Raw genomic sequence first — 16,371 nt, forward strand, 5'->3', positions numbered from 1 at the left:
TCTAAGGAGAAAGTTGCCAATCAAGACAAAGCATTGCTGGCCCCCTGGGAATATGATGGTTTAGTGGTGGCTTTTAGTAAGTGGCTTTGCCATCTACTTATAGTACAAGTCCAGACAAGTCATAGCCTCATTGAGCAATCTCATACTTTTCATTAGTAATGTCTTTCGAAGTAATCCTTCTTAAAGCGTATAGTAAATTTGGTAGCTAAGAATATATTTGGTTGCTAAGAATTCAATAAATGGTGCTGAGAAAACCACATAGATACATGCAAAAAAAATGAAACTGGGCCATCTTCTTATGACATGTACGAGAATAAACTCAAACTAGATTAAAGACTTAAATGTAAGACCTGAAACCATAAAACTTCTAGAAGAAAACACAGGCAGCAAACTCTCTGATATTGCTATTAGAAATTTTTTTCCGATATATCTCCTTAGACAAGGGAAAAATGAAAAAAATAAACAAATGGGATGACATCAAAATAAAAAGTTTTGTACAGCCAAGGAAACCATCAACAAAACAAAAAGATGACCTATTAAATGGGAGAAGATATTTGCCTACAATACATCTGACAAAGGGTTAATAGCCAAAATTTATCAAGAACTCATACAACTAAACAACAAAAAAAAAACCGTCCAATTAAAAAATGGGCAGAAGACCTGAATAGGTATTTCTCCAAAGAGGACATGTGAAAAGATGCTCAAGGTCACTAATCATTAGAGAAATGCAAATTAAATCCACAATGAGATATCACCTCACACCTGTCAGATTGGCTATCATCAATAAATCAAAAAACAACACATGTTGGTGAGGATATGGAGAAAATGGAACCCTCGTACACTGTTGATGGGATTGCAAATTGGTACAGCTGCTCTGCAAACAGTTTGGTGGTGTCTCATAATATGAAAAATAAAACTGCCTTTTGACCCAGCAATTGCACTTCTGGGTATTTATTCAAAGAAACCCAAAATACTAGTTCGTAAAGATATATGCGCCCTTATGCTCAAGGCAGCACTATTCACAATAGACAAGATATGGAAACATATCTTGCTAGATGCCCATCAACAGACGATTGGATAAAGAAGTTATGGTACATATATGCAATGGAATATTACTCGGCTATTTAAAAAAATGAAATCTTACCATTTGCAATGACATGGATTGACCTAGAGGGTATTATGCTGAGTGAAATAAGTCAAACAGAGAAGATAAATAACCATACGATTTCACTTACATAAGGAATCTAAGGAACAAAAGAAACGAACAAACTAAACAAAAATGGACTCACAGATACAGAGAACGAAGTGGTGATTGCCAGATGGGAGGGGCCTTGGGAGGCTAGGTGAAAAAGGGGAAAGGGTGAAGTACAATTTAATATTTACAAAACAGTCACAGGGATTTAGAGTATAGCATAGGGTATACAGTCAATTTATTGTAATAGTTGTCAATTTAATATAAAAAATATTTGGTTGCTCTTTCCTGGCCTGCTGATTATAAGAGCACCGACTTTAAAACCCTCCAGTTTTTAAAATACTTCCTAGTCTCAAATTCATTAGAAGTATAATGTCCCAATGAGATAATGCTAAATATCAAATTTCAGTAAAGGGAAAGTTTAGGTTTCTACCTTTTCTATTAGTAAATTAATTGGCTAATACTTAGAGAGTATTAAGCATAAGGTACCATATAAATTAATTAATATTTACATAATATATAACAGGATTCTTTTTTTTCCTTTCTTTTCAGTTTTGTGTGTGATTTTTTTTTTTAAATGATAAAACAGTTCCCTCTACACTTTGAATCTTTGGGGTAAGATATGCCCATCATTTAATAAGGATGAAGAAAAAAGAGGATGCCCTTGTGGGCTGCCAGGGAAGGAAATGAGGGTGATGGGATGCCAGCAGACTTTGCAAACAGGGTGGATTAGGGCCTGGTTTAAACAGGCTGTGGCAAAAATGGGGAACTATTCCAGAACAGAGAAAAGGGCTTGAGGGTGCAGAGGAGACCAGTATGCTTAGAGCAGAGGGTTCATGTTTAAGCGAAGGTGAACAACCTCAGTGAAGTCTCCAAGCTAACTCTGTAGGAATGTGCTTTGCAGATAGTAGACGTTCAATCCATATTTGCTGAATGAAAGGGCCCTGAGTATTAGCACAAGAAGTTAAATTTTATCCTGAAAGTAGCCGGGCCAATCTAAGATCTCTGAGAAGGTGATGCAAAAATGGAAGCTTTACTTTTTTTGGAAGATCCATCTGGTGGCTATAGTAGCAGGAGTCTCACATACAATATTTGCACATAAAAAAATATAAACATTTTATAGTTCACAATTCTGTAGTGGGAAAGGAACTGTTTATAATTATTAGAGAAACTTGGAATTAACTAAGTTTTCCAATCCCAAAGGATGTCAAATTTCCCACGTGATTCCATTTCCAATTTTTCCTTTTCCTTCTTTCTTTTTTTTTTAAAGTTCTGAATTTTCCTTTTAAAAGTACAACAGACCATGATTCTGTGCTCTCTGTGGCCGAGAAACTGCTACTGTAAGATGTTCTCCGTTAAGCACATTTCTGAGATTTAGCCAGAGAGTGAATGAACAGATGTCAAAAGAGCTGGGTTTTTAATTCCCTAATGCTGACCTGGGACAACAGGTTCTGAGTCTGTGCTAAGTCTAAGGGAAAGCTAGATCAGGCAAAGGCATTTTTCTAACAGTAAAGTTCATGGTATAAAATAGCCCCTGGCTGTGTTAAAATGGATACTGGATTGCTTCCAGGACTAGAAATGAAATATGTTTTCTCCTCTAACTGGTGATTCACAGTGCAACTGTGCTGGCTGGAAAATTACTGTTTGGCTATCGCCCATGGGAACATGACGCTCTAACAATAAGCTTTCTGCTTCTGTACCCCCCACTTGTACAACCGACCTGTGGGTTGACGGTTAGTAAAAAGAAGAAAAATAGACTTGTGTGTTCAAACAGGATGAAGAATAGGGGTTTAGGGCTTAAAAACCCTGCACCTATACATTTCGGGGCTGCTTAATTTGGGGTCTGCATACCCCTGGCAGACCCAGTTGGCTGAATAAAGAGTGTGTTTCCTATAACTTACTGATTTCTGGTGGTCCGTGTGTCTGTCAGGGGCTGGCAGCTACAACACAACCTTAACAGCTTTTCTCCAATGATGATGCCTTCTGAATAGAAATATCACTAAAGAGTATTATGAGCATCCACAAAATGTATAAATTCATTTAGATCAAATTCTATAAAAACAACAGCTTCAATCTGATGCAAAAGGATGCACACTCTTGACCTTAATTATATTCCTCGGTATTCAGTTTTCTCATATTCCTCCTTAATTTGTTCCCTTCCAAGACATAGAACTTTGTTTCTTCACAGTACTAAACAAAAAGTAAAGTTTTCGATGGCTGTGTTGCTCAAGTTAAGAGCATTATAAATAAAAAGATAAATTAAGAAAAATATGCTGTAGCGAAGCATTGTTTAAACCCACTTTTTGGAAGGCAAATCTTTTGTTTGAAAGGCATCTATCTTGGCACAATGTAAGCCAAAAAGTCTCGACCTGAGAAGTTCAGAGATTAGTTTATCTGAAGAAATTATCTAAGTAGTGTTAACCAATGGGGAATTTAGCTGCAGAAATCACTCTTCATATGCAAATATGTGTCGAAGGGGTTTTTTAGAATAATGCAACACACCCCTATTTGGAATCTTTTTATTTGCATTTAACCACATGCTAAAACCCCTGGGAAATTAAGACTGCAAAGTTTGTTTTGAGATAACATAATGAGAAAAAGAAAATGTGCCTATCTTCCTTCTTCCAACAAAGCACACAAAGAAATTAGGCATTTTTTTTAAAAAAAGAACATTTAAGATTCAAGATATTTTTAATTCCAAAAAAAGTAAAACACAATTTCAAAAGTGTAGGTTAGCTCAACTCTTCTTTCCAGACTGTAGTATCAACATCCACTAGTTAAGAAATGTTACAAGAAATACTTTTCTCTACTTAGGCTTATGTGTATTTGTTACCCCATATCTCGGTAGGACTACTATTCCATAACTGGGAAGGGCTGTGCATGATTTTTCAGGTAAACCTCCACCTGTCTTGCTCTCTCAATCCCACGTCCAGGTGAAGATCTAACATTAACTACCTCTGGGAGAGAATTTAAGAACAGTTCACCCTCAACACTAATGTTGCAGTCTGGAGCTCAGAAGCTGTGTAATTTTATACCCCAGTAAAGATCAGCACTTATCTCCCCATACTACCTTTCCTCGTTAACTTCTTTATAGCATCTGTCTACATTAAATTGGAAAATCCTTACAAGCAGGGACCATGACTTTGTATTTTGTACAATGCTTTGTTTAAGATTCTGCTGGAGAAGGTTTCGGATGTTTAACAGACATCTGTTCATTCGTGAATTCATTAAATCAACAGATATTTACTGAATATCTATTCTGTGCCAGGTACAATTTTAGATGCCAGAGGAGTAAGCAGAAAACAAGGCAAATAAAAATTCTCTGCCTTTATTAAGCTTATTTTTAGATGGACGATAAACAAATAAACAAAGATAAAGTATGTGGGGAATGATAAGTGATGCGGACCAAAATAAAGCAGGAAAGGGGCATAGGGAGCGTGGAGGTATCAATTTTAAAGGAGTAACCAGAATAGGTAATCAAAAATACGAAGGGAGTAAAGTAGTAAGCCTCAAGGTTACCTGCAACAAAAAACTTCCTTGCATGTCCAAGGAGACAAATGTAGCTGGAGTCAAGCAAAGAAGAAGGAAGTGAGAAAGCGATGTACGACTTTGGTGTTTACTGTGAGATGGAAAGCTACTGAAAGATCATAGATAGGATAATGATATAATATACTTTACATGTATACTTTACTCACTGGTTGCTGTGTTGAAAAGAGATGGGAGGAGAGCAATGGAAGTAGAGGAAGCCCAGTCAGGAGACTGCTGAAATTATTCAGGTGGGACCTGATGGTGGTTTTTATCAGGGTGGTTGTGGTGGCTGTAGTGGCTGTTAGTTAGATTCTGCAAGCAGAGTCAACAGCATTAACTGAGAGACAGGATGTGGTTTGTGAAAGAAAGCAAGAAGTCACAGAAAATTAATACTTTTGGCCCAAATAAATGAAGGATAGGGTCGCCATTAACCGGAATGGGGGAAAACTTTGGGGATGGGGAGCGTTTCTGAATTGTTAGGTTGGAGCTGTCTATCCAATACACAAGTAAATAGATGGTACTGATGTTCAAGAGAGAGACCTAGGCCAGAAATTTGAGAGTTATTATCATATAGATGAATTTGGCAAGATACTGGGTACGGTAGATGAAAAAAAAGAGATTCATGGACTAATCCCAGGGGTGATATAAGAGATCAGAAAGGTGAAGATGAAACTGTAAGAAGAGAAGAAAGTGCTTCAAGGAGAAAGGAGTGATCAACTATATCAAATAAGATGAAGACTGAGAACTAACCATTGGATTCAGTCATGGTCACCTTGGACAAGAGGCATTTCAATGAAGCAGTGGGTGTGAAAGCCTCACTGGAGTAGGTTCAGGGAGACTGGAGGAACTGGAGTATAAATAGCCCTTTGAGGAATTTTACCATAAAGAGGAACAGAAAAAATGGGCAGTAGCTTAGAGTAGAAGTGAGAGCTAGAAAGAACATTGTAAGATAAGAGAAATAACATGGTGGTCAAAAGCATGTAGGCTCTACTCTACTCAGGGAGAGGAAGCATAACTCTCTATTCCTTAAGTGTGGGCTGCACACAGTGACTGTCTTTCAGAGGGTATAATATGGAAAGATCGGGGGACAAGAGTAATTAAAATGTAGAAACCTGACAGACACTACCTTACCTCAGCCATGGTTAATATCAACAGTGATAAGTCATGTAAATAGCATGTACCCCTGATGTAATGTAATGAAAATGGCACTTAACCTCTGTAGTCTACTTCCCTCAAATCCATAATCTCAGTCTAATCATGAGAAAAATATCAAACAAATTACAGCGAAGGGACATTCTATGAAATACCAGTACTGACCAGTAGTCCTCAAAACTGCTGAGGTCATCAAAAACTAGAAAAGTCTGAAATACTATCGCAGCCAAGAGCTAAAAGATTCATAATGACTAAATGTAATGTGGAGTCCTGAATGGGATCCTGGAAGAGAGAAGGATATTAGATAAAAATGAAGGAAACCTGAATAAAGAATGAACTTTATTGAATAATAATGTATCAATATTGTAAGAAATGTACCATACTAATGTAAAATGATGATAAGAGGGAAAACTCTGTGCTGAGTATATGGGAAGGATATAGAGTATTAGGAACCCTTTGTACTATCTTCTAAATTTTTCCATAATTTTAAAATCATTCTAAACAATAAAGTTTATTTAAACTTTTTTTTTTTTTAAAGGAACATAGGCTCTGGAGTCTAATCATCTGGTTAGAATCCTAATCTGAGATTTATGAGACTATGGCTTGAGGCAATGTACTTAAATTCTCTGAGAGTAAGTTTCCCTGTCTATAAAATAGAAATGGGAAGAGTACTGACCTCACAGAATTTTTATGATAAACAAATAAGATAATTCATGTAAAGTGCTTAGCACAGAGTATCTGGCAAATAGTAAGCACTCGATAGATGGCAACTATGGTTATTATTATAATAACTATTTTAAATCTGTATTGACTATTCAAATATACATTTAATGTGATCTTTATGTTTAATTTGTTTTAAAGTAATTAATAATTTCTATGATAATTATCTTTCCATTTTTGAGAGGAAGAACACTGAATACAACCCATTACATAGTATCTATAAAAAGAATTTCCCTCTTATTGTATTTTAAGTGTTGAGAGGTTTTACAATGTGAACAGCTCCAAACAATTTTATTTAAATACCACTCCATTGTAATATAATGAAATGAGTTGTTATGTAAGGTAGTGTAAGATAAATAACATTTTCCAATTTGGGCTCCTGTTACCTCCATTCCTTTGTTTCCCTGTCGCTCATGTCTGACTAGCTACCTAACACTCCTACTTTCATTATAAAGCCATACAAGCATCAACATCAACCAGAAAATATATTACCTTGGCATTACATTCTTTTAAATAACTTATTTTATAAAAGTGATTTGAAGATTAATATGTGGAATGTGTTTAAAGAAAAACAGAATTAGTAGAGTAGTGAAAGAGTATGGCAAAATAATTGTTATATTAAAATGCTATTAAAGAAGAGAATTTGACCTAAGCAATGTCTCCCAAACCCTTGCCAGTAGAGCTTGGCAAAAAACAGGAAGATGCTGGATCCTCAATGCAGAACTACTGAATCGACAGTTCTAGGGGTGGGGCCTGGGCATTTGGCATTTGTATCTTTAAAATTTTGCATAGGAGAACATTTCAGATCTTGCTCCCTAGCATATATGATTAGTTTGGCTCAAACAAACGCTCATAAAGATTTTTTTTTTAAAGTTTGCACAGGTGATTCCAGTTTGTGAATGACTGGTCTTCTACCTTATTGTGTATACACTGATCATAGAATAAAGGCGCTGTATGAGTTACCTTTGTCAGAGCTGCCTTTGTATGCCTGATATTCACCATTATCAAGAATCATGATCAGCTCGAGACAATCCTACCTATTACTATTACAGTTGTTTTTCTTAATGGAATTTTGGATCCTCTGCATCTTCAGACACTCAGCTGTCCTGAGCATTAAAAGGATGGTCTCGTTGATTCAGTCCTTTAATACTCTCCTCTCCCCCTTCTAAGGTCAAGTTTTTCTCCCTGTAGCTCTTGCCCTCTTTCTCCTTTCACGGTGCCAACAGATAAACTCAGCATATTTAACACAGGCAGTTGCCCTCAACTACCCTGATCTGAATTAGCCTTCCCTTTTTGCTGAGCCAACAATTCATGATACTGCTTGTGTGCTCCAGGTCTTCTTTTGGAGCTGTGTGGTCCAGGCAGTCAGTAGGCACAAGCCGCTACACAATGGACTGTAGCCGAAGCATCAAGAAGTAGGCATTTCAGATCCTTCCCCTATGAGAGAAATATTCAAAGGAACAATGGCCAGACTACATATCAAAATGGAACTCTGACCCACAACATGCATCCGCCAGCCCAAAAAGCCAATCTATCATCTAGAGCAGGGGTCTCCAACCCCAGGCCATGGACCGGTACCAGTCTTGGCTTCTTAGGAACCGGACCACATAGCAGGAAGTGAGCGGCAGGCTATTGAGTGAAGCTTCATCTGTATGTGCAGCTGCTCCCCAGCACTAGCATCACCACCTCAACTTCATTTCAGATCATTGGGCATTAAATTCTCACAGGAGCACTGGTCCTTGATGCCACAAAGGTTAGGGTCTGCTGCTCTATAGGATCAAGCTGGGAAGTCAAGCTATTATCTGTAGCTGCTAGTGCAGAAAGCCAAACAATAACTCCTAGAGCAATCATGCTCAAATGGTCAAAACTTGATTACTAACTGATAGTTTCCCTTATTTTTGTCCCTGATTCCAACTTAGGGCCAACTGGAGAGAGCAAAAGATGCACCCCTAGACAATCGCATAGAATTCCCCACTTTTAGTTAACCTGTCTACAGTTTCCACATGCCAACAGCCTCCAAACTGGGGCATACCTAATGCCTCCTCTTTTTTCCACTATAAAGCTTTTCTACTCCTCTCCCTGTCTTTGCATCTCTGTCAAATGCAGGTGCTGGTGGCTAACCCCCTTGCTTGGAATAAATAGCCTTCACTTGCTCTCATTTGGATGGTCTTCATTTATTTCTATAACTAGGAAAATGGGGCTGCATGTTTGAAATGGTTCATTGAATTGTTCTCATGGCAGACATATCTATAGCTTAGGGAGGTGGTAATATATAGCAGAAAGAGCATAACGATACTTGTGACTTTGAGAAAGTCATCGTTAGGAAGCGGGAATTATAGAGTGGCTGTGGGTAAGGGCACAAGCCCTGGATCCAGACTGCCATGGTTCAAATCCTGGCTCTGCCACTTCCTACCTGGGTCATTTTAGGCAAATTACTTAACAAATTTGTCACAGTTTCCTCATATGTTAAAACACTGGTGATGATGAAAACATCTGCCTCATGGGGTGATTGGAAAGGTTACATGAGACAAGCTATGTAAAGTATGACTATCTGGATTTCAAGAGAGGGAGGTAGAGAGAGGGGTGGGGGAAGAGAGAGAGAGGAGAGAAGAGAAGAGAAGAGAAGAGAAGAGAAGAGAAGAGAAGAGAAGAGAAGAGAAGAGAAGAGAAGAGAAGAGAAGAGATCCAGCAACATTGAGCTGAACTTCCTGAAATGCAGAAGTGACCCAGGACTGAGTACTAACTGCCCCTTTTAGATGAGACATACTTTCTTCCATTTCCAATCTCCACTAACCTGCTTCACACATTTATGATACCTTCCTGGCCCCATTCGCTACCCAGTAAACTGGGCTAAAAACATTTTTCTCACACAAGTTTAGTAACCCTAGAAAACCAATGAGTGCAAAAACTGTCAACAATAGTGTCCATTTCAAAAAAGATCTGGTGTAGGAGGGATCTAATCCTTCAAAAGGATCCTGGATATCTCTATACTTTCCAGAAAACAAAGACTCAAGTATCCTTTTCTGAGTTTTCTTTTTTTATGGGTCACAATTTAAAATTATAGAGCTTATACTATATAAACAATTTTAATGTAGCTAGAAGACTAATGTCATATTCCAGAAAGTGTGACCATATTCATCAACAACAAATAAACTTTTTCTCTCTTAGGTCTTCTGCTATTCTTAGTAAGAAAAATATCTATTTCAGAAAATTAACTGTGTTTATTTTCAGCTAAAATTAGAGGTGGCATCGTGAAGTAACAAAGCTAACCCCCAACGCCTGTACTTAAAGATTTTTGTCTGAATCATTTCTGATGACCACACTCAACAAGTCCAACAGGCAGTTTTACTCATCTTTCTAATGACTGCATAAAATGGAGTTTTGATGTCAACTTTCTAGATTAAAATAAAAAGCTATTCTCTAGCATAAACCTTAATTCCACCAAATTGGGTAAATAAGATATATTTAATTAAGAATACTGGGAGACGTGTTAATTACGAATAGTATTTTACTTTAGCATTTCACCTGAAATTTAGTTAAGGTGGGAGTGCATTGAAATACTAAACTCAGACATGGTTCTATGGTGTAGTGGTTAGCACATCTGCTTTACATAAAGAAGGTCCTGGGTTTGCTCCCTGGTGGAGCCAGAGTCCATGGTTGCAGCCATGCCATCCTGAAACAAGTCGGATGTCAGGGTCCGCCCTGGTTAGTACTGGATGGGAGACCACCTAGGAAGATGAGGTGCTGTAGGCATAAATAAGAATAAAGAAAGCACCACAGGATATTTTAAAGTTATAAAAATGTTCCAACATGAAAATTACATCCTAGAGTATTTTGGCAATGACAAGAAGACATCACATAGACGTTCCGACTTAAATACTTTGAACTAATCAAGGCAAGAATAATTGATAAACATCAGGTTTCACTTGGGTAGCTGTTCTTCCCATTCCTCGCGTTCACTAAATCTTGTAGCGAAAGCCAAAGTTTCTTTGAAAGAAAAGGGGGAGATCTTGGGAGGCTCTCAACGAGTTTTGTATCCTTTCCAAGACAAGGAAAGGCAGAATGCCGAGGTGGGAACTCCACGCAGGAGGCGCCGCCCAGACGCCGGGGCGCGCTCCCCGCTGTCCGGGCTGCGCGTGCCGCCCACGGGACGGAGCGGCGCGCGGAGGCCCCGTGTTCCCCGCCGGGCCGCGCCCGCCGTAGCGGGCCGAACTTACCGAGGCCGCGCCAGCCCAGCGCGCCGTCGCAGCTGTCCAGCACCGCGCAGAGCTCGCCCAGCAACGCCGGCGGCAGGTCAAACAGGAGCGTGTGCACCGAGAGCGCCCCACGGGCCCCGCAGTTGTCCGCCGCCGCCGCCCAGGCCATGACTCGGTTGCCGGAGACCAGGGGCCAGGTGGAGGAGGGATGCGGACCCCAGGCTTCTGCACGCCCGCGAAGTGCTGTTGCACAAACGCGGAAATCCTGCTTACACGACAGCGGCCAAGACAACAGAACACTCCGAGCCCAAGTCTTGGAATGGGCGGGCCCCACATGACGCACAGTGCCTCTCTCCCCAGATGTCCCCGGGGACCGACGGCCTGGCGGCGGGATCTCCCTGCCTCTGCTGATCGCTTCTCTTTGGCTTAGGTTTTGAACAATCCTTCTGTTCCTCAGGGATTGGGACGTGACTGAAGAGGCAAAGCAAAGAGCTAAGAGCGAGAGCCGGAGAAAGACCAGCGCTGCAGAACTAACAGCAGAGAGTCTGCCACCCACTCTGCCTGTCCTGGCATGACTGGTGTCTCTTGCAGTGGATAGATACGAGATATGCCAGTACTTCTTCTTCTTCTTTTTTTTTTTTTTAATTATTTCGTTTTATTTCGGCCAGAAAACCTATACGTTAAGGAACACTTGCAGAACCTAGAAAAATCGAGAGAAGAAAGTCATCACTCATAGCCCCACTCAGCCAAAGGCAACCAACACTCATTCTAAACGTTTTAGCACATTTTCCTCCTAACTTTTACTGAATTTAAACAGATAAATGTGCATATATGAAGTGATTGTTGGAAAAGATAAACACAGGTGAGAACAAGGTAGAGTAAAATTGTGGTCATTTTTTTCCCACAAAGCTGCCCCTTCTCCATACTGATATTTGGTTTTATTATGTTCTTCTCTCTGTGGTTTACTGATGAAACGTCATTCGACCACTTTTTTTCTCCTTTACAAAATCTTCCGTTTGCTTTCAACATGAAGTTTAAGTAAAATTCACTATCGTTTTTGAAATCTTCTACCGTTTATGCTGTAATATCCCCTCCGCAGGTGTGATACAAACGCTCTGACAAAGAAGAGATGCTTCGTAAGTGGTGAGAAAAAATCCCAAACTTAATGACTGGAAGAGTGGACAGTGACCACCGACTGAAAAATGTCAGTATCTCTTTGAAACCTTTCAGATTTGTAGTATTTGGGACTGGCGTCCCCTAGAGGTCAATGATTATACACTATCATTTAGTACTACCTGAATTTCCAAATCATTCTCAGGTAAAGCCTTCTACAACATATGTTTGACAATGATAAAGGCAATCCCTTTTGGGAACGAGTTTCCATATCCCTTTGTTCAAATGGCTAAGATGTTATTGCCCATCTGTACAGGCTTAAGAAGCCCTGTACCTACCTGAACAGCATGAGCAACGGAGGCAAGATACAATTAAGAATTTAGTAGCTCCTGAATTTCTAGAACAGGGGAGTCAAACTCAGATACACAGAGGAGCCAGGAAATCACAGTGGATGAGTGAAGTAGTCAGCAAGGCCTGCTTTACTAAATTTTCTGATTTACAAAGCAAGAATTTCATGTGAAAGCCAGATTATGTGAAATCTGTATAGATCGTGGGAAATCTCTTATATTTTCACTGTTAGTCGTTAGTATCAGACTATACTCTCTCCCTATTCCCTAAAACTCCTTCTGAGTTTTTAATTCTGTACAACTAGGTTATAGCACTCACTACATTTCACTGTTGCTGTTATTCTCTGCTCTCCCCTCCCCAACCTCAATTCTTCCTCCTCATTTTTAGACTGTATAGCTAGCTCCTTCTTGCTGTAATTCTCAATACTAATCCTTCAATAATTAATTCTTGGCGACTTAAAATATATGTTGAATAGATGATGGTCTTCCCAATACCCTGGACTGTTAGTTCCCTGACTCCTCTCCTCCAGTGATCTTATTTTATCCTCCACCCTATTTCAGCCACTCACTCTCATGATCATCCCCTAGAACTTGTTATTATATATAACTGCACCCCATCCATACTTGCTATTTTATGAATCTATTCTCTGGCCATACCTCCTATCCTCAAAGTACATTCCCTCTAGTACTCTGACCTCAACAATTGTTCCCCCTCATCAGGATACCAAATCCAAAATTTTGTCACCTCCACACTCTCGATGTCCTCACTTTTCTCCTTATCCTTAAAGTCCACACTCAATTATTATAATCCCTCCCTTCTATCTGCTCTCAATTCTCTTGCTCATCTCTCATTTAGTTGAACTCTCTCGGCAAATCTACCATCCTGATTAAATATAAATTTCCTATTTTTGGCTCTGCACCCATGCACTTGAGCGAAGTTAGTGGTGGTGGTGGGGGGGTGGGGATGGGGTGCAAATCTTGTTAACTGTACTTAATTTAAAATCAAAGCCATAACTCACAAGTGGGTCCTTCATGCTACCAGGCAGTTACACTAAGTGCCTTTAGTCCATTTACTCATCTGGTCTCCTTGACAACTGTTTTATGTCTTTTCTTTCCCCTTCAATTCCCTTCACCTTCTCTCCAATCTTCATGCTCTGCTGATGACCTTGAGAATCTTTGAGAATACTTATGCATCAGGAAAAAAACTTCTACAGAATCTCACTACCATGTTGACCCACCTACCAGCATCTGTACCAACATCAATCTCTCCCTTTTTCCATAGCAGAAATATCTAGGCTCCTATCTAAGTCTAACGCCTTCCCTTGTACACTAGATCCTGTCTCCTGGCTCCTACTCAGAGACATCAAGGACAGCTGTTCTCCTCACTCTCTGCCATGTCATCAATTTCTCATTCTTTGCTGATCAATTCCATCAGCACACATATATGATGTTATTTCTTCTCACTTCAAAATAAAACAAAATTTAAAAAACTTTGGTGCCACTTTCTCCTATTTACCACCCCATTTCTTGCTCCTCTTTTGTAGTAAACTGTTGAATATGCTACTGTCTCCAATTTTTTTCCTATCTTCTCTTAAACCCACTCTAATTTGAGTTACCCCTTCCCCCACAGTATTCCACCAAAATTGCTCTCTTCAGGGTCACCTATATCCACATCATTCCTAAATATAATAGTTTTCAGTCCTCATCTTATTTGACCTATTAGTAGTTTTTGACATAGTTGACCACCACCTCCTTCTTGGACGTCCTTCATTTGTCTTCCATATTCTCTTACATTTTTTCTTTAGTAGTCACCCTTGAGCTTTCTTCTTTGACCCTCCTCTTCCCCCTTAAGTCTTAAAATTGTAGTGCCCCAGGGCTCAATCCATGGTTCTTCTCTATCTACACCCACTCCCTTGGTGGATCTCAACCAGACTTGAGACTTTAGAACCATTTATCTACTGAGGACTGCCATATGTGTTTAGCTTAAACTTCTCTCTTGAACTCTAGACTCATGTTGAAAATTGAACACTTCATCATGCCTCCCGAACCTGCTCTTAGTCACATTTTCTCCATCTAGGTCACTCAGTCCTTCCAGTAGACTGGAAAAGGGCTTAGAGATCTTAGTCCTAAGTCCTGCATTTTACAGATGAGATAACTGTTACTGGCTATAAGAACCCTAGATGCAATGTTTGTTAAAAAATATATATATATACAAAAAAAATGCTTACAAAAAAATCTCATCATGTCATGTCATATAAGCACAAATCTTGTATACATTCCCTCTCAAGGATTTTGCTTTCTTTTTCTTACCATTAGGTAAATATCCCAAATAAATCTTGTATTAGTTCAGGCTGAAGTAAAATGACCTCATTTAACCTTAATTCCTTCTTTAGAATCCCTTTCTCCAAAAATAGCCAAACTGGGGTTATGGCTCGACATATGAATTTTGGGGTGGGACACAAAATTCAGTCCATAATAAATCCTCTGCACATAAATTCAAGAAATGCATATAATATTTATATATGAAAATATTCACCATAGTTGGCTCTAAAAATATTATTTTTAAGATCAAATGGCCTTTCCTCAGGGTAGTCTCACAATTTTTATAGCATTAATCCCTCATCGCATCATCTTTCTTGAATTTTTGAGGGGTTTTTTTTTTTTGGTCCTTTATAATAATAGTTATTTTCTTCCTACATTACTGATTGTTTCTTAACTGACTCTATCTCTGACTTATACTATGCACCTACAGGCTGAGTTCTTTGATCTTATTTACTCCAGGTCTGAGAAATTTCATATAATGTTATCTTTCATCTATTATCTCTACAGAGACCGCTCTCATATTTGTGTCTTCAGCCCTAATCTGCCATACACATTCCCTTCTCAACTCTTGTCTCCAATATTTATTGAACAATTTGTTTAAGTTTTTTGTTTTCATCTCAAATCAGCATGCCCCCAAATGATCATTTTCTATAAAATGAACTTCCTTCTTTCTGATCACATGGGCCAAGGGAACTCATAGTAATTTTGACTGATTGATTTATATATGCAGAAGAATTTACCGAGTACCTACTGTAGCAGACATTGTGCTAGGTGTTTATATCCAATAATTCACCAAATCTTATTCTTCTCTATTGTCTTGCATGTGTCTGGGTCTTTTCCAATTTGCCTGAACTAGTTATTTCATGTTTTAATTTTTTCAGTATCTCCTGCCTAGTGAACCTTTGCTTATCCTTTAAGACAAAATGGAAAAGTCTCCACTTGTATTCTGGGTTGACTGTGTACCCCTGGTACCTTCGAATGTGACCTTAATTGGAAAAAGTATTTGCAGATGCAGTCAAGTTAAGACAAGTTATAATGGATTAGGGTGGGCACTAACCCAATAACTAGTGTCCTTATAAGAAGAGGAAAATTTGGATACAGACACAGAAGGAAGAAGGCCAAGTAACGATGAAGGCAGATTGGAGTGATGCAGTCACAAACCAAGGAATTTCAAGACAACCATTAGAAGTTCCTAAAGAGACATGGAACAGATTCTCCCCAAGAGCCTCTAGGAGAAATTAGCCCTGCTGACACCTTGATTTCAGACTTTTGGCCTTCAGAAGTGTGAAAGGCGAAATTTCTGTTGTTTTAAGCCACCTAGTTTGTAGTAATTTGTTATGACAGCCCAAGCAAACTAAAATACTCCGCGAAGCCATTTAAAATCTCACCAACTTAATAATTTCTTTCTTGGTTCCACGAGTGCTTATTTCTATCATAATTCTTAAAAAAAAAAAATTCCCTAGGGGCTTGTTGAGGATGGGGTGTAGCAGGGGAGTCATAGTCATCTATCTTTGTGGCAATCATCATGCAAGGTACTATATTATCTTCTCAGAACTTTTATCTTTCACATTTAGGTCTACAATCCATATGGAATTTACTTTTTGTATTTGGTAAGAGGTAGTCAATAAACTTTTTAGTCAATAAAGTGATGAGTTCCCAGTTTAACTTGTTTGTCCTATACAAGAAGCCCTATCGTTAAGACTTTATATTAAAATAAGTAGTATGCTTGTAAAATGTCTGTTAAGTTATAAAAGGGCGCTTTTTTTGGTTTATGTTTATTAAAGTGAGGTTAGTTCTTTCA

The 16,371-nt window shown here is 38.9% G+C and overlaps 1 protein-coding gene across 4 annotated transcripts in view; it reads right to left on the reverse strand.

The window, feature by feature from the left end:
• Positions 1–16,371, reverse strand: part of IRAK3 (interleukin 1 receptor associated kinase 3) — a 74,480-nt gene that overhangs the window by 34,174 nt on the left and 23,935 nt on the right. For 2 of the 4 annotated variants that reach the window (XM_016139925.2, XM_016139923.2), the window contains exon 2: positions 10,810–11,488. The exons of 1 other annotated variant lie outside the window; for it this stretch is intronic. In XM_016139925.2, coding sequence (XP_015995411.2) covers positions 10,810–10,957 — 148 coding nt within the window. In that variant the 5' untranslated portion in view covers positions 10,958–11,488. Of the gene's footprint in view, positions 1–4,887; positions 4,932–10,809; positions 11,489–16,371 lie in introns of those variants that run through there. One more of the 4 variants, XM_016139927.2, reaches the window with a different exon arrangement.

This window comes from Rousettus aegyptiacus, unplaced genomic scaffold (genome assembly GCF_014176215.1).
Source record: "Rousettus aegyptiacus isolate mRouAeg1 unplaced genomic scaffold, mRouAeg1.p scaffold_m13_p_2, whole genome shotgun sequence".
Classification (NCBI taxonomy): Eukaryota; Metazoa; Chordata; class Mammalia; order Chiroptera; family Pteropodidae; genus Rousettus; species Rousettus aegyptiacus.